This window comes from Camelina sativa, chromosome 3, assembly GCF_000633955.1.
Source record: "Camelina sativa cultivar DH55 chromosome 3, Cs, whole genome shotgun sequence".
Classification (NCBI taxonomy): Eukaryota; Viridiplantae; Streptophyta; class Magnoliopsida; order Brassicales; family Brassicaceae; genus Camelina; species Camelina sativa.
The window spans coordinates 10,704,960-10,721,251 of record NC_025687.1 but is presented as its reverse complement, the minus strand read 5'-3'; the positions used below and the strand labels follow the sequence as shown (position 1 = coordinate 10,721,251).

The window sequence follows — 16,292 nt, the reverse complement described above, 5'->3', positions numbered from 1 at the left end:
ATGTATATATATATATAATTAGTATTTCTAATTTAAGGTTAACGTGACAATGTACCTATTATCACAATTGCTTTATAATTAATTATTAATATTCACTTACGTTTACGGAATTTAAAAGTAAATTTACTTAGCAATCGAATAAAATATATGTCACAACATAAGAAATTTTGTAAAATTATAACAATCACACGCCAACAAAAACATAAAACATAAAAATCAACAAAGTCCAATCAAAAGACTCAGAACAAAGTCAAAGTCCATCGTTGACCGGTACTCCCGCAGCAGTGATCCAATGGTTTCCGTCCATGAAATTCTCCACCGTGAATTTTCCGGCCTCCGTCGCCGTCTTTATAACATGGTAATCTGGCCACTTAACTCTACCGGCGACACTTGCTCCAGCGCCGGTATTACCATACTCACCGTAATAAAGAGTCCTCAGAGCAAACTCGCCGTTCCAAGGCAACCACCCCGCTGGATTCACCAACCCTCCAAGGTTACATTTCATGAAAACCGTCCTCGAATACGACTTCCACGGCCGTCCTAAGTAAGTCTCGGACGCTGTAGCCACCGTAGAGCCATGTACGACGAAACCTGTGTTCTCGTTCGGGTCTTTGCGTGATTGAGCGATGATCGTGTTTTTCTGACCGCTCATCGGCTTGAGAGCGTAGATGTTGCAGTTCTGGAGGAATGCGGTTGCGTCTCCGAAGATGAAATCAACGGTTCCATGAATATTACAGTTCTCAAGAACTGACGGCGAGAGTGAAGGTAGAGAGTGTCTTGATAGCCTTTGAAAGAGCAGCCGTAGAAGACGGAGAAGTCTGAACCTGATCGGAGAGCCACAGCCTGATGTTTCTCCGGTCCAGCCGTGTTCTCGAATGTTATACCACGTGCGATAAAACCTTCGCCGGAAACAGCTGTTGGCGGATAAAGCGAAAATGTAGTCCGATCGTTATATTTCAAGAGTAGTACGTACATCATATGTTTTTAATGTTTCGACAATAACGAAGAGAATAATGTATACAACTATACATGTTGAGACCCATTAAACGAATAAATTATTTTTCTTTACCCCAAAACGTAAATCAAATTGGAATTATACTTAAATAAATAGTTTTTAGCTAAACGTGTATTATAGCAACTAGCCTCCCGATATTTATTTTACTAACCTTTTTATGAAAGTCCTTTTTGTTTTGATTATTACAATTTTCCAAAAACTAAAATCTTATTAAAATTGGATAAATTATGGCTATTATGAGTGTTTATGTTAATTTATGTTATACAAGAAATTTGTATGTAAATACGTGGAAACATTAATATTATTTGTTATAAATAAAGATTACTCTTTTGATGATATAACTCTGTATATATAACACGGACGACATACCAAAAGTAGCGGACCGAAACGTCGTCGTATCATCGGCGACATGACAGTCCACGACTATTGCCAAAAGCTGAAAACATTATCCGATCTACTCGCCAACGTCGACTCCCCTGTTTTCAACCGTGTCGTGGTGATGCATATGCTGAATGGATTGTCCGAAAAATTTGACAACATCGTCAATATCATCAAACATCGCCAACCGTTCCCGTTCTTCTCCACTGCCAGATCGATGCTCATAGAGGAAGAACGCCGCATTGCTAAACAAGTCAGAACCGGGTCGTCTCCATTGGTCAATTCCTCATCTCCAAATGTCTTGTATGTCTCAGCCCCTTCCCATCAACACTCTGGGTCTCGCGACTACAACCACCATGACGACACCAATTACGGTCACCGAGACAACAAAAATAACACCGGCTATCGCGGCAATAACAACACCGGCCATAGGGGTCACGGAAGAGGTCGTGGAGGTCACGGTCGAGGACGTGGACGTCAGCAATGGCCTCAACAAAACTGGCCGTTGAACCCATGGAACTGGCAGACACAACAACCCTGGTTTGCGACACCAACGCCATACCTGCACTGGCCACAGCAAAATTGGATGCACCAGCAACCGATGGTGCATTTAACAACCACAAGTCCAGCGGCTGGCCTCCTCGGACAGTCCCCGCATGCACCCCCTCCTCAACTACCACAACTTCCTACCAACATGGCTGCTGCATTTGGCACTATGACCATGCAAGATCCCACCGACGCCAGTTGGTACATGGACACTGGAGCCACATCTCATTTAACCGCACAACCAGGTACCCTTCATTCCCTTTTTAATTCTAGCTCATCCCCATCGGTTATTGTCGATAACGGATCTTCTATTCCCACTCAAACCATCGGCCATTCATTTCTTCCCTCTAAAACTCGACCTCTTTATCTTAATAATGTACTTGTTTGTCCCTCCATTATAAAAATCTTATCTCTGTCCGAAAATTCACCACTGATAATTATGTTTCTGTGGAGTTTGATCCATTTGGTTTTTGTGTTAAGGATTTCCCGTCTCGGATCCCTCTACTCTGATGTAACAGCACGGGTCCTCTTTACTCGGTCCATTCACCACCAGCGGCCGTAACTCTATCCTCACCACCACAAGCTATGCTAACGACGGTCCCTAATTCAGTATTATGGCACCGCCGTCTAGGCCATTTGGGAAACACAACTCTTCATTATCTTCGTTCTTCTCGTTTAATAAATTGTTCTAACATTGATATGTCACTTTGTCATTCATGTCAATTGGGGAAACACATTCGATTACTTTTTGATTCAGTTATTTCTTCTGTTTCTGCACCTTTCTGATATAATTCACCAATTCTTAGTATCAGCGGGAATAAATATTATGTTATTTATCTAGATCATTTTACTCACTTTCTTTGGGTTTTTCCTCTTCGAAATAAATCTGATGTGTTTTCAACTTTCTTAACGTTTACGGCTTATATTTCTAACCAATTTGGCCGCAACATCAAATCTCTCCAATGTGATAATGGTGGTGAATATCAAAACCGACAATTCCTTGATCATCTCTCTTCTCATGGCATCACTCCTCGCTTCTCTTGCCCATACACTTCCCAGCAAAACGGCAAAGCCGAACGTACTCTCCGGACACTAAACAATTCTGTTCGGTTCTTTACTCTTCCAAGCGAGTATGCCTCCAACATATTGGGTTGAAACACTTATGCTAGCTACTCATATTTTCAACATCCTTCCCTCTTTTGCAATTCAAAACGAAATTCCGTTCACCAATCTCACCACTTCTCCGACAAACAAATCCCTTACCGCAAACCGCTCCTTTACCACCAAATCCTCCACTTTCTCCGCCAAAAACTGCTCCACTTCCTCCGCCAAACACTGCTCCACCACCTCCTCCTATCGGTGGCCATTCTATGCGCACACGCAGTAAGAGCGGTATCACCAAACCTAAACAACCTCTTTCTCTTCATACCAAAACTCTTTCCCCTCTTCCTTCTTCTTATTTAAAAGCTTTAGAAGATCCTAACTGGACACCGACCATGCATGAGGAATATGCAGCTCAAATTAAAAAGGGAACATGGGATCTCGTACCACGCCCCCCTAATGCTAACATTGTGCGTTCCATGTGGTTTTTCAGCCATAATTTTGGTGCAGATGGCAAACTCTCTAGGTACAAGGCACGATTGGTCGCCAATGGGAAATCCCAGAAGATCGGTATTGATTGTGACGAGACTTTTAGCCCCGTTTTCAGGCCTGCCACTATTTGTCTTATTTTGGAGCTCTCCCTCTCTCGCAAATGGTCAATCCATCAACTCGACGTCAAAAATGCCTTCCTCAACGGGACACTGTACGAGACCGTCTACATGCATCAACACCTTTGCTTCTGTGATCCATCTAAACCGGACCATGTGTGACTCCTCAAACGGTTTTTCTACAGCCTCAAGCAGTCCCCACGTGCATGGAATCAACGGTTTGCTCACTACGCTCGTCGCATAGGCTTCAAACAAAGGAAAGCTGATCAATCCCTGTTTGTATATCATCACGCGAATGAAACTGCATATTTGCTTTTATATGTCGATGACATTGGACTCACAGCATCGTCCACCAAGCTCCTTAACACCATCATCTCTTCCCTTAGCACGGAATTCGAAATGACTGACTCCGGCGAACCCCACTACTTCCTCGGCATTTCCATCAAGAGAAACGCCTCCGGTTTGTATCTCTCTCAACAGAACTATGCCGCTGATATTTTACCCGCGCCAACATGACCAGCTGAATCACGCACAAAACTTACAGCAGTTGAGGGACCGCCTGTTTCTGACCCAACTCTTTACCGCAGCCTTGCCAGTGCACTCCAGTACTTGACCTTTACGAGACCAGACATCTCTTTAGCAGTCCAGCAAATATGTCTCTTCATGCATGATCCCCGAGAGCCGCATCTCGATGCACTTAAACGTATGATCCGCTACATAAAAGGTACTCTCGATTACGGACTCAAGCTCTACCCATCCACCACTTCTGGGCTTGTCGCGTACACAGACGCAGATTGGGCAGGTTTCCCGTCTACACGTCGCTCCACTTCCGGATATTGCATCTTCCACGGGGATAACTTGATCTCATGGTCCTCGAAACGACAACACACCGTCTCACGCTCCAGTGCTGAATCTGAATATCGTGCCGTCGCTAAAGTCGTCGCCGAGACCACTTGGCTTCGCAACATTTTGCTGGAGCTCCATTGTCCTCTCTCAGAGGCAACCTTAGTCTACTGCGATAACGTTAGTGTTGTCTACCTCTCCAACAATCCGGTCCAACACCAACGAACAAAACATATTGAAATAGATATTCACTTTGTAAGAGAACGTATTGCTCTCGGCCAAGTTCGCGTTCTCCACATCCCATCCTCTCATCAATACGCTGATATCTTCACCAAAGGTCTCCCTACTCCTCTCTTCACGGATTTCCGATCCAGCCTTAGCATCATCCGCAATGTCGCTACGACTGCAGGGGAGTGATAGACCACAATATTCACTTACCATACTTGTAAAGATATTGCTTGGACACCACTCTATAATACTTGGACACCACTCTGTAATCATATATATATTGTACTATGAATCAATAGAGAGATGCATCGAAGTCTTCTAGATAACACTAACAAAACTAGTTTTCAACTTAAGCTAAAACAATACTAACAAGAAACAAGAAACTCGCCGAATACTAACACGGAAGAAAGAGAGTCAAAATCTCAACACAACAGTAGAATAATGCAATCAAGTCACACCTATTAGTCTCCAATTTCTCGATTTCAAACACACTGATCCAGAAATCAATAGACTGACAAATCCGGGAGTTCAAAAATTTATAGTGGAAGCTAACCAAACAAAGATCAGACATCGACTAGTTCAAAGATGAGGAGGATATATACTTACTGAAAGCTTCCTGATTGATCTCCTCATAAGCAACAAGGTTCGTGTAAGCACATTTCTCGTGTAATAGTTCTGTCGCTAACGGTGGTAGAATATCCGACATCGCCGCGGTGATGGGGTCGGTGAAACCAAACAAATATATATATATATATATATATATATATATATATATATATTGTTACTACACTTGTTGGTTTTAATCATTGTTTGGTACCAAATGGTATTTACTAATTTACTTGTGAAATTTTCCCTAAAAGAAGAAGAAGATTCTCTAAAGCAAAAATTGGTCAAGAGCTTTCTCCCACACAACCCAACCTTAGCGGAATCTATGATTTGATCAGATCTCTCTTTGTGTTTGTTATCTTCTTTGTTTTTAGATTTTTTCTCGGGAAAATCTTTTTTTTTTTTTTTTTTTCTGGGATTTTTTATGAACATTGTAATTTCATTTGGTAGTTTGGAAACTTTGATCGAATCGTGATAATGCTTCGGAAAATTCGTGAAATTCTGGTTTGATTAATTCGTTTTTAGTAATTCGTTTGATTAATTCGTGAAATTCTGGTTTGATTAATTCGTGAAATTATGGTTTGATCAAACTGAATGGTGGAGTCAATTTGATAAGCATCAGTTCTGTTTATGCATCAATTGTTGATAAGGATCAGCTGAGCTATAACAATCATCAGCTCAGGTAGTAGTGATTAATGCATCCTATGTTCTTTGTGTTCTTTCCAAATTTTACAAAAATTATATCTTAGTCTTTTAAAATATGTATTTATTTTAATTAATATACGTTTTGTAGAATAAAATAATGTAGATTTATTGGTCAGAGTATTGTTGTTTAATTGTTGTATATATATATATATATATGCACTATTTGTTTTTATTTGAAACTGAATCAATTATATTTCCTTGTTGTAACATATATTTGAATTAAACAATTATATTTACTTGTTGAAAGTTTTAATTTTATCTTAGTCTAAACAGTTATCTAGTACTTCATTATGTTTTTATCGTTTACAATCCACACGTATCATTATTGTTGAAACATATTGTCCTGTCCTGACTTAACAATATTGTACATCATATGTTGACAATCATACATTTTCGTATTGTCGAAACATATTGTTGCATGAGATAGATGACCGTTGTATTGGATGGGCTTCCTAATCCTCTTGTTATAACTTTGGCCCATCAACTGCTTTTCATTCGAATTCATTAACTGTTACGACGCCGTTTGGCGTTTTCCCTCTATTTCAAGCCGTGATTTTTGCAAAATTAATTGTTGTGTGAATTCACCACGTGGCACTAATTTTTTTGGCGCGAGTTGGATAATTAGAAGGGAATAAAGTAAGTAACAGCAGCATCACCGTAGGTTGCACTTAAGCAAAGTTGCTAAAAACATTAATTTTGAATAAAAGTGAAGTTAACAAACTTCTTAAGAAACTTTCTATTTTTATGGTTCATTTATAGTATCTAAAATTATGGTCCTTAATTTAAATTTATTATTTTGGAAATTATAATAGTACAATAAATTCAAAAAGTGATAACATAATCCACAACTTCAAGAAGGGTTTGCCTTTTGATCTCTTTCTCCTTGAGGTTTTAGGTTGGCTCCACCGCGGAATCAAACACTGCACAACAAAGTCTAAGCTTCTTAAGAAACATTTCTTGCTTCTCAGAGATTGATACATCTCTCAACCTTGGCAACACATCAAAAGAAACACAATCAGTGTTATCTCCATTTGATGATGATCTCTGACTCAAAGCTTCATCACCTCCTCCTTGATTATTGTTGTTATCTACAGTTTGGGATTCACCAAAACTTGGCAGAAGGTTTCTTTGGAAGCTTCCCAAGTATCTGCTTAAACATCTTCGATCTATTTAGTCAACTTCTTCCTCAGATCGGATTCTTTAGCTCTACAAAAGCAAAAAAAAAAAAAAAAAGATCTCAGAAACTCAAAATCCGAATTGAAGAAAGATACTGAACTACTCCTAAGATCATCTCACCACGCATAAGAACAACTCTTGTAAACATAATAATCTTGAGCTTATTACTAGATCTCAGAAATTATGAATCACCCATCCAACAAAGCAAAAAAGACGAAAAGCAGACAAAACCATGTTCCAGAAGCAAATAAAGGTTGTTACTTCATATCATGAATCGTCGTTTCTGGACCCAAAAAACAAAGATCTAGACTTGATGAATCATGGAAAGAAAAAGAAAAAAAGCAAACTTGGGTTTGACCCAAGTAATCTAAATAATCGAACTACAAAGACAGAATAAGAAGAAGAAGAAGAAGAAAGAATTTAGCTTTTCATAGCTATTGCTCCGGTTCATCTCATATACACAAAACATCAGATTCAAACCTCAATTCTACATTCTACTTTCAGAGTTACAACCTAAACCATTTACACACCAAACTCAAAACTTTTGATTCAAAAGTCATCACATATGCTACCAGCTGAAAACGATATTTGTAACAGGAAGAGGCCTTACCAACGATGGAGCCAAGTGACTGTGAAGAGACATGACCAGACTGTGTAGCCTTTTGCATCACTTCCTCGGTCGTACCAGCGAGCCAAGAAGTAACAGCTCCACTTAGCTTCTCCACCATCCCTCCTTCGCCTTCATCCGCATAAGCTTTGCCGTGTTTCATAGCTGCTTCCGAGCTCGGATCCTTAAATCCTCCTAGCCTTCATATCTGCCGGATCAAAACAAAGAATAAACAAACAATTTCCAATCGACTAAACAATTCCCAATCGACTATATAATTTTCAATTCCCAATTAGCAATTCCTAATCTTAACCAAATAGATCAAAACAAAGAATAAACCAACAATAGAGACTGACACGTATTAGCTAAAGCATCGTTCCTAAAATGTGTAAGCTAAAGATCGATATTTAGTTAATTAGGATTTTTGATTTATTTTTTTTAGCTTTTTAAGCTAACAACTTTTGCTTAAATGCAACCAATGGAGATGCTCTTACTCTTCGGCTCTTCGCTAATAGTATTATTCCACACTTGTACGTATAATATATGTTTAACATAATCTCATCAATACCGGCAAAAAAAAAAGTTATTAAAGAGACTCTATAGTATACCTTGACAAAGTATGAACATATGAACTCATCTGCGTTTTGCCTAGAGCTACAAAATACTCAGCTTTTCCCATTAGTACCATTTTGGAGATTAATAATTAAGACATTAATCCCCGCGTGTTTGTTATCCCAACCAAATGGGTGGATTGTATCCTCAGCTCTTGAAACAACTTGGTTCATCACAACGAACCTCTCTGTACACACCTTTCTTTGAAGCTTTGTATAGCCATGCCGCTCCCCAAAGCAACTCATCCTATACTGCTATACACACATGCACAAATAATTTTTATGAAATAAAATATCCAAACTGTGGTAACTTCTTTTATTAATTACCTCGCATCCGTTGAAATTGCAGTAAAAAGGACACACTGCGTCTGATTGATAAGGACCATCACTCTATATAATAAGCTCCTCCGTACTTTTGGGGTCTTTGGACCATCACTCTATATAATAAGCTCCTCCCTACTCACCTTAATTAAAGTTCTTTATTCTTTTTTCATAACGCATATATTATACCTCCTCCATTTCAAAATATAAGTTGTTTTAGCTAAAGTACGCGTAATAAGAAATGTTTATTTTTAAAAAATTTAACCAATCAAAAACAAAGACCGCATAAAATAAATAATAAGAAAATATAAAAGTAGTCTAAAAGTTACCTCAAAACTTGAAAACATCTTATATTATGAAACAAGAAAAACTTCTAAAACATCCTATATTATAAAATGGACGGATTATATTCAATACATGGAATTGCGAAACAAAAAAATATATTAAAACAATCAAACGCCAACAAAACACATAAACCATAAAATCAACAAAGACCAATCAAAAGACTCAAAAACAAAGTCAAAGTCCATCGTGGACCGGTACTCCCGCAGCCGTGATCCAATAGTTTCCGTCCAAGAAATTCTCCACCGTGAATTTTCCGGCCTCCGTTGCCGTCTTTATAACATGGTAACCTGGCCACTTAACTCTACCGGTGACACTTGCTCCAGCGCCGGTATTACCATACTCACCGTAATAAAGAGTCCTCAGAGCAAACTCGCCGTTCCAAGGCAACAATCCCGCCGGATTCACCAACCCTCCAAGATTACATTTCATGAAAACCGTCCTCGAATACGACTTCCACGGCCGTCCTAAGTAAGTCTCGGACGCTGTAGCCACCGTAGAGCCATGGACGACGAAACCTGTGTTCTCGTTCGGGTCTTTGCGTGATTGAGCGGTGATCGTGTTTTTCTGACCGCTCATCGGCTTGAGAGCGTAGATGTTGCAGTTCTGGAGGAATGCGGTTGCGTCTCCGAAGATGAAATCAACGGTTCCATGAATATTACAGTTTCTCAAGAACTGACGGCGAGAGTGAAGGTAGAGAGTGTCTTGATAGCCTTTGAAAGAGCAGCCGTAGAAGACGGAGAAGTCTGAACCTGATCGGAGAGCCACAGCCTGATGTTTCTCCGGTCCAGCCGTGTTCTCGAATGTTATACCACGTGCGATAAAACCTTCGCCGGAAACAGCTGTTGGTCGACAAAGCGAAAATGTAGTCCGAAAGTTATATTTCAAGAGTACATCATATGTTTTTAATGTTTCTACAATAACGAAGAGAATAATGTATACAACTATACATTTTGAGACCCAAAAAACGAATAAATTATTTTTCTTTACCCCAAAACGTAAATCAAATTGGAATTATACTTAGTTTTTTAGCTAAACGTGTATTATGGCAACTAGCCTCCCGATATTTATGTTAGTAACCTTTTATAAAAGTCCTTTTTGTTTTGATTATTAAAATTTTCTAAAAACTAAAATCTTATTATAATCGGATAAGTTATGTCTATTATGAGTGTTTATGTTATACAAGAAATCTTGTATGAAAATATGTGCAAACATTAATAATTTAATATTATTTGTTATAAATTAAGATTACTTTTAGAAAGTAATTTTGATGATATAACTCTATATCTATATAACACGGACGACATACCAAAAGTAGCGGACCGAAACGTCGTCGTGCCATCTTTAACGTTCTTATTACCGGTGACAACGGTAGAATCAATCCCGTCTCCGATAACCATCACGTTCTTGATCGATTTCTTGACTACTACGTTTTCTCGGTAAACACCTGCTTTAACGTATATCACAAGTCTCTTGTTTCTCCGAGAAAGTTTGGCTGCTGCGTTTACCGCTTGTTGAATGCTTGTGTAATGACCTGAACCGTCCTTAGCCACCACAAGATCGGCTTTCGTCGTGGTTGTGGTATCTTCCAGAAGTTTACGATCAGAAAGAGGGAACCACGATGGAAATTCCTCGTCGGAAGACATCAATAATCTCCGGTGGCCACCACCTCCGCTGCTATTTCTTTGTTTGTTATTCTTGGTGAACCCCGTCGATGTATACTTCTCGGCAACTGCCTCAGCCGCAGCCTTAGTAACTGCCAAAGAGTTGCTTAGAGACTTAGTGAGGTTCCGGTGATGGTGTATTGGGAAATATTTCGAATACGAAGAGATCAACTTAAAATCTTTAAATCCGTTTCTGCAAGTGTCTTGATTAGCTATGGCTGCGCTTAACGAGGTTTTTCTATCATGCATGGACGAATATTGCGAACTCCGAGTGTGGTTGAGTTGGTCTATGGTGTCTTCGTAGAGCTCCAGGCAGTCGTGCATAGCTGACCTAGCATGTTTGTGGAGAGAACGACGCTTTTTTAGGGTAGAGACGAGGCAGTGTAGTTGCACGGCCTGGTCCATGGTGGAGCTGACCACAAGGTCGTGAAAAGTCAACCCATCGGTTTGGTCTTCTAAAGTTTTGACTTCGAGAGGTGAATTGGATATGTGGTGGGTGCAGACGCTAGGGTATGGGGTTTGTTTGCATGAAGTTATAAAATGGGCATTGAGATGAGAGATTGATACGACGTAAATGATGGTTATGATACATTTGGGAGATGTTCGTAGATGCTTGTGATCCATTTGGGGTTCTGATGAGAAGTATCAATTAGAAATTTATGACTAATATGGATGAGGAGAGATGTGGGATACTGTTTTCTAATTCTTAGGGAAGTATAGAGTTATATATGCATGTAAGTAACAAATGTATGGATCATACTCTCTCCCGGTCTCATAAATGAATGTTGACACGTACGCATCCACGTAAGAGCGTCTGATTTATAGTTGATGTAAACAAATTAAATTAAAGAAGAAAAATATGTTATGGGATCTAAGTTAGCAATGGCCATTGGTTCCAACTTATGGCATAAGTATTGAACATAACATAAGTGGTTTAATTATGTGAACTAAAACAACTACGTAAGATTACAAAAGGAACTCAATAATCAAAGGTTACTATGCACATAACCTAAAACTTGATTTGGGTACTCTAATGAAATTCACTGCTATGCCAAGTTCTTGTAGAAGAAACTGTTCCTCCTTTTTGTTTGATAATATTCACATTTTATCAAAAAAATTAAAAGAAGAAGACTTGATTTGGCTAATGGCCTGCCACATGTGTAAAGAGGTTTGCGAGTCATGAACCTTTCCCGTAGTGCCACATGTCATAAAGCCTGATCAGACTAGGAGTTCGATTAGATGGAACAAATACAAACAGATCAAAAGGAACGTAACGAACCACGTAAAGAGAAAAGCTGGAGAAGTGATTATTCACTATATTAAATAATTTTATGTAGAAAGTATTAGCATATAATTTTTTTTGTTAATTTTTGGCCAAGCGTTTGTTTTTAAAACCACGTAACGTTTGTTTTAAGGCCAAGCGTTCACATATTGATTTTGTTTTTCTTTCTAAAAGAAACTGTTATACTTATATATATACGTATACTGGCAACAATACAAAACTTTAAGAATTGATGATTAAAGTTATTACAACTCTGCCGCTCCAACCACAAAACTACGTACATATATCACCATTGAAAATCTAAAATTTGTTCTGATGTGAAATCTACCAACCAAGCGTTAGGGAGTTTCTCAGAAAGAGTTTTAAGTAAATATCAAAATCAAAGGTCAAAAGGGTTTCACATGAGTTTCGTGTGAGCTTGACCAAATAAAGTTGTTGATGAAAAGTTTAATTAACTAAGTCCGTCTTTGTGGGAATTACTATGTTTTCTCGTTGTACAAGTTTTCTTACTTTATCCTGTAATTAATGGTTTAGGTTTACAAAAACGACATTTTCTGAAGTTTATGTCATGTAGCTAGATCATAACAATTAACCATGAGTTTAACCAAAAAAATAAATTAAAGTATGTAAAACTTACGACTAAGGACTAACTTTAAACCATTGTTGTTGACAACAGGAAGAAAAAATATAACATACATTTTGGTGACTGAATGTTAGACAAACAATTACAGTCACAAAGATGCATTTACTCAGAGTTTTTACTTTTTAGGCATTTTCACATGCAAATTTTGTTTCCATCTGCATGGAAAATTCTAAATTTGGTATACAACGTACGAACATCTAGTGCCAATTAAAAAACAACTATAATCCTGATCATTAGAGCATATTTATTGGGGGTTCATATGAGGGGAGTTCTTAAATTTTTTATGAATTAATTATGTACTGTTTGGAATATAAGAACCCATGATCTCTTAGATAAAATTTTCTTTTTTATTGGTAGGTTCTTATTTTGGGTCTCTTATTTTTTAAATTATTGTTTTTAAAAATTTTAAAATTTTAAATAGAATAGAAGTGGTATAAATGTGTAAACATTTAAGATTTTATAAAATTAGAAAATATTGCATTTAACTAATTTTAGAATATACAAAACATAATAAAAACATTAATACATATTACAATAGAAGTGCAATTCATAAATGGAGAAAATAATTAATTTTAATACTGATTTGCTTCAAATTTTGCTTAAATATTCTCAACCAAATCATCTTGCAAGCTTTAATGATGGTGTGATTGTTGGACCAAGCTTAACAAATTGTTAGATATAAGTATTTGGCAATCATTTACAAGATTGATATAATGTATATAATGTTAAAATCTTGAGATTTTGCATCAAAAGACAAGAAGTAAACTCAAAGAAGTTTTTATTAACACCATAGGCTTTTTTATGTGTACACATATACCAAAGAGAAGACCTTCTGGCTTACACACCGGTTCAATGAGCCGGTGAGGGAAAGCGGTGTGGGTTTCGTGAGATTGGAGGATGCATGCACAGTGAACTGATTGTAAATGGAGACAACCACTCATGACAAGTGAATGCCTGCCTGAACAAGTGTGGAGTGCTGGGAATGTATCGCATACCGCTTGAACCAATGAGTACATCGCTCTGTCTGTAATGTTTCTGCAGTAGTATAACCCCAATGACCTCAAGTGTACACACCGGTTTGCCAAAGCCACAACACTCTCATCTGCAACAACAACAAAAACAACAACAAATGTTTAAGAGCAGAAATCAAAAGCTTTGATTCGGGTTTCGTAAAGTTAAAAGGTTTACCTGTAATTAATACACAACCACAAAGATCAAGAGTTCTGAGATCAGGACAACCATAAGCTAAACTTATCGAATCCATCTCAACAGATGACACTATTTGTGTGAGACTTGTCCTCAACACCAGAATCATCTGCCTGCTTGAAATAAAAAATTTCAAAAGTATCAGACCATGAGGGCTCACATCACTTGCACTATCTCATAATATTAGTCAACCATCTCTATACAACACAAACGGATTACAAGTAGACTCTAGACATATGAGTTACAATAAGCAAACACCCACTATAGTAAAAGGATAAAAAAATGGAATTTGCATTCAATCAAACCAGACAATGTAGCATAAACAAAATCAACAATATCGAACTGCATTAACATTGTAGCATAACCAACACTTTTTCTGAATCTACCCTATGTTTGAATGCAATTACCTGCCTCAGTAGGCAAGAGCCACAACACAAAAAACACAACCACATCACAACACAATAACTAAAAATTCAAAACGACGAGCGACCTATCAAGATTCTTGATTCAAGAATAGAAGATTTAAAACAGTTGCTCAGCGTCAAAACAGAGAGACACAACAGCTTCTTTCATTTTTCACAACACCAAAAGCCACAATCATCAATTCAAAGTTATATATGCAAATTATATACCTCAAGATCAGCACTTCTCCTCTAAGATATTTCTTAACTTTAGTAACATCGTTTTTCATGCATACAAATTTGAATCAAAGTCTCCAACTTTGCTAAAACCCAGAACTAATGAACTGTTAGAAATTGAAACACAACAAAGGTAGTACCTGCTCAACAGGAGGCAAAACAAGATTGTTATCTTCTGAACTGAGCTCCATTTTGATCCTTATCACCTAAACAAATCAAACAACTCAATTACAATTAAGAAAACCCATTAAATCCTGACTAATTCTGGTCAGCCCCTGCCTCATTTATGGTTCACGATAGAACGGAAACAGCGGAAGATAGAGATAACTCTTAAAACATTTTTTAGGAATGAAACAAAGTTCAAATCGAAGAAGCCTTCACCTGAGATTATAGAGAACACGGCGCGGAGAAAGAATAACAAACGGCAGTGAAGCTATTTAGGTTTTTAGCCGATTCGATTCCAAACCCCTTCCTCTGATAGATCCTTCGATTCCAAATTCATTCCTTTGTTGTTTCGGGAATTCGATCGCTAGAGAAAGAGAGAGAGAGGAAAAGAAATAAAATCTAGCTTCCCAAATTTTTTTTTTCCTTTTGTATTATTCTATCGGCCACCCAAAAACAAACACGTATCGTCTCTTACAACAAAATCCGGTATACTATATAACAGCCTCCCCTAGATTTTTTCTTTTCTTCTGAATTATTTTTTTCCTTCAAAATACTATGAACCCTTCTATGAACCCCTCTATGAACCCCCGATAAACATGGTCTTATGTCATACTTCATTTATCAAGTTATATGGAAATACAAGTGGACAACAAAAGTAATAAAAAACATGTGCTACTAATGGAATTAATCCTTGTCGCTAGTTAAGTATACTAGAGATAGATGGCGGTAGAACTATCATATCTCTCATTAATATTGTTTTCGGCATCGATAAATAAATTCACTTCTTATCTTTTGTCATCAACGTGTTACTATGTTATCCAACGTGGTACTAATTGTTTGGTCGTCCATCATTTTTTTTGGTATGAGAAATTTTTTTCTTAACTTGTGAAAGATTGGTAATTTATTCAAGTTGAGTTCAATTGTAAATACTTTTTTTGAAAAAATATTCAATTGTAAATACGAATGCGAGTGTTGGAAATGGAAGTGAATGCGTTATATTTTCATAGATGTTACGAAAGACTTGTCTTGAATTTTTTTTCTTTTTTGATTTACTTGTCTTTGAATTCATTCTTTGTGGGTTTATAGAAAATAGTATATCATATCTCAATAATTATTTACCGACGCTTTGCATACATATATATATATATAACTAGGTAAGGGTCTGCACGATGTGCGGATTTTAAAATCGTTGAAGAAAATAAATTCTAAACTGTAAACAATTTTTTAAAAATCGAAACAAAAAATATTTCTTGAAGTAAATATTTTAATAATTTTAATTAGAGAAAAAAAATCGTATTTGTATTTATCTTCATACACTTATTTATATTTTTATATTTTAAATATATTATAACAATTATTACAATAATCTAAAGCTAATTTATATCCCACCAAAACTTTTGCCAAATACTCATCATTACGAATATTATTATTGTCAAATTTCAAGAACATTTCACAAATGATTACAAAATATCTTACATGCAAAGAATTTATCAAAACAACATATAATTAATAACCATATACAATTTTACTATATGTTTTACCATTAAAAATATGCTCTTACACCAAAATTATTTTATTGTTAAAGTATGCTCTTTATCACCACTTAA

The 16,292-nt window shown here is 37.1% G+C and overlaps 3 protein-coding genes and 1 long non-coding RNA gene across 5 annotated transcripts; all 4 read right to left on the bottom strand.

Annotated features, from left to right (window-relative positions):
• LOC104778832 (probable pectinesterase/pectinesterase inhibitor 6) lies at window positions 191-1,409 on the bottom strand. The gene is made up of 2 exons (XM_010503259.2): window positions 1,385-1,409; window positions 191-914 (listed from the first exon to the last, which is right to left on the bottom strand). Exon 2 carries the CDS (start codon window positions 650-652, stop codon window positions 251-253), a length of 402 nt encoding a protein of 133 aa, XP_010501561.1. The 5' UTR covers window positions 653-914; window positions 1,385-1,409; the 3' UTR covers window positions 191-250.
• On the bottom strand, window positions 7,184-8,165 carry LOC109132250. The gene is made up of 2 exons (XR_002037500.1): window positions 7,817-8,165; window positions 7,184-7,236 (listed from the first exon to the last, which is right to left on the bottom strand). It is a non-coding gene; the product is annotated as an uncharacterized LOC109132250 (long non-coding RNA).
• LOC104776447 (probable pectinesterase/pectinesterase inhibitor 6) lies at window positions 9,114-11,503 on the bottom strand. Its single transcript, XM_010500524.2, has 2 exons — window positions 10,397-11,503; window positions 9,114-9,929 (listed from the first exon to the last, which is right to left on the bottom strand). Exons 1-2 carry the CDS (start codon window positions 11,373-11,375, stop codon window positions 9,265-9,267), a joined length of 1,644 nt encoding a protein of 547 aa, XP_010498826.1. The 5' UTR covers window positions 11,376-11,503; the 3' UTR covers window positions 9,114-9,264.
• Window positions 13,235-14,958, bottom strand: LOC104776446 (F-box protein SKP2A-like). 2 transcript variants are annotated; one of them, XR_766127.2, is made up of 4 exons: window positions 14,902-14,958; window positions 14,661-14,726; window positions 13,865-13,995; window positions 13,235-13,778 (listed from the first exon to the last, which is right to left on the bottom strand). XR_766127.2 is itself a non-coding variant. In XM_019241627.1 (2 exons), the coding sequence occupies exons 1-2, from the start codon at window positions 13,989-13,991 to the stop codon at window positions 13,423-13,425; spliced, it is 483 nt and encodes a 160-aa protein (XP_019097172.1). In that variant the 5' UTR covers window positions 13,992-14,086; the 3' UTR covers window positions 13,235-13,422. The 2 variants fall into 2 exon arrangements, 1 of the variants encoding a protein (XP_019097172.1); XM_019241627.1 differs by lacking the exons at window positions 14,661-14,726; window positions 14,902-14,958 and having other exon boundaries at window positions 13,865-14,086.

Bases quoted from the DNA above. Each gene is read 5' to 3' on its own strand.
- LOC104776446 (XM_019241627.1), bottom strand. From the start codon at position 13,991: ATGATTCTGGTGTTGAGGACAAGTCTCACACAAATAGTGTCATCTGTT. The intron at 13,779-13,864 runs GTAAACCTTTTA...TTGTTGTTGCAG, and splicing joins TGGTTGTGTATTAATTACAG to ATGAGAGTGTTGTGGCTTTG.
- LOC104778832 (XM_010503259.2), bottom strand. From the start codon at position 652: ATGAGCGGTCAGAAAAACACGATCATCGCTCAATCACGCAAAGACCCG.
- LOC104776447 (XM_010500524.2), bottom strand. From the start codon at position 11,375: ATGGATCACAAGCATCTACGAACATCTCCCAAATGTATCATAACCATC. The intron at 9,930-10,396 runs GTATGTCGTCCG...GTCGACCAACAG, and splicing joins GTTTCGGTCCGCTACTTTTG to CTGTTTCCGGCGAAGGTTTT.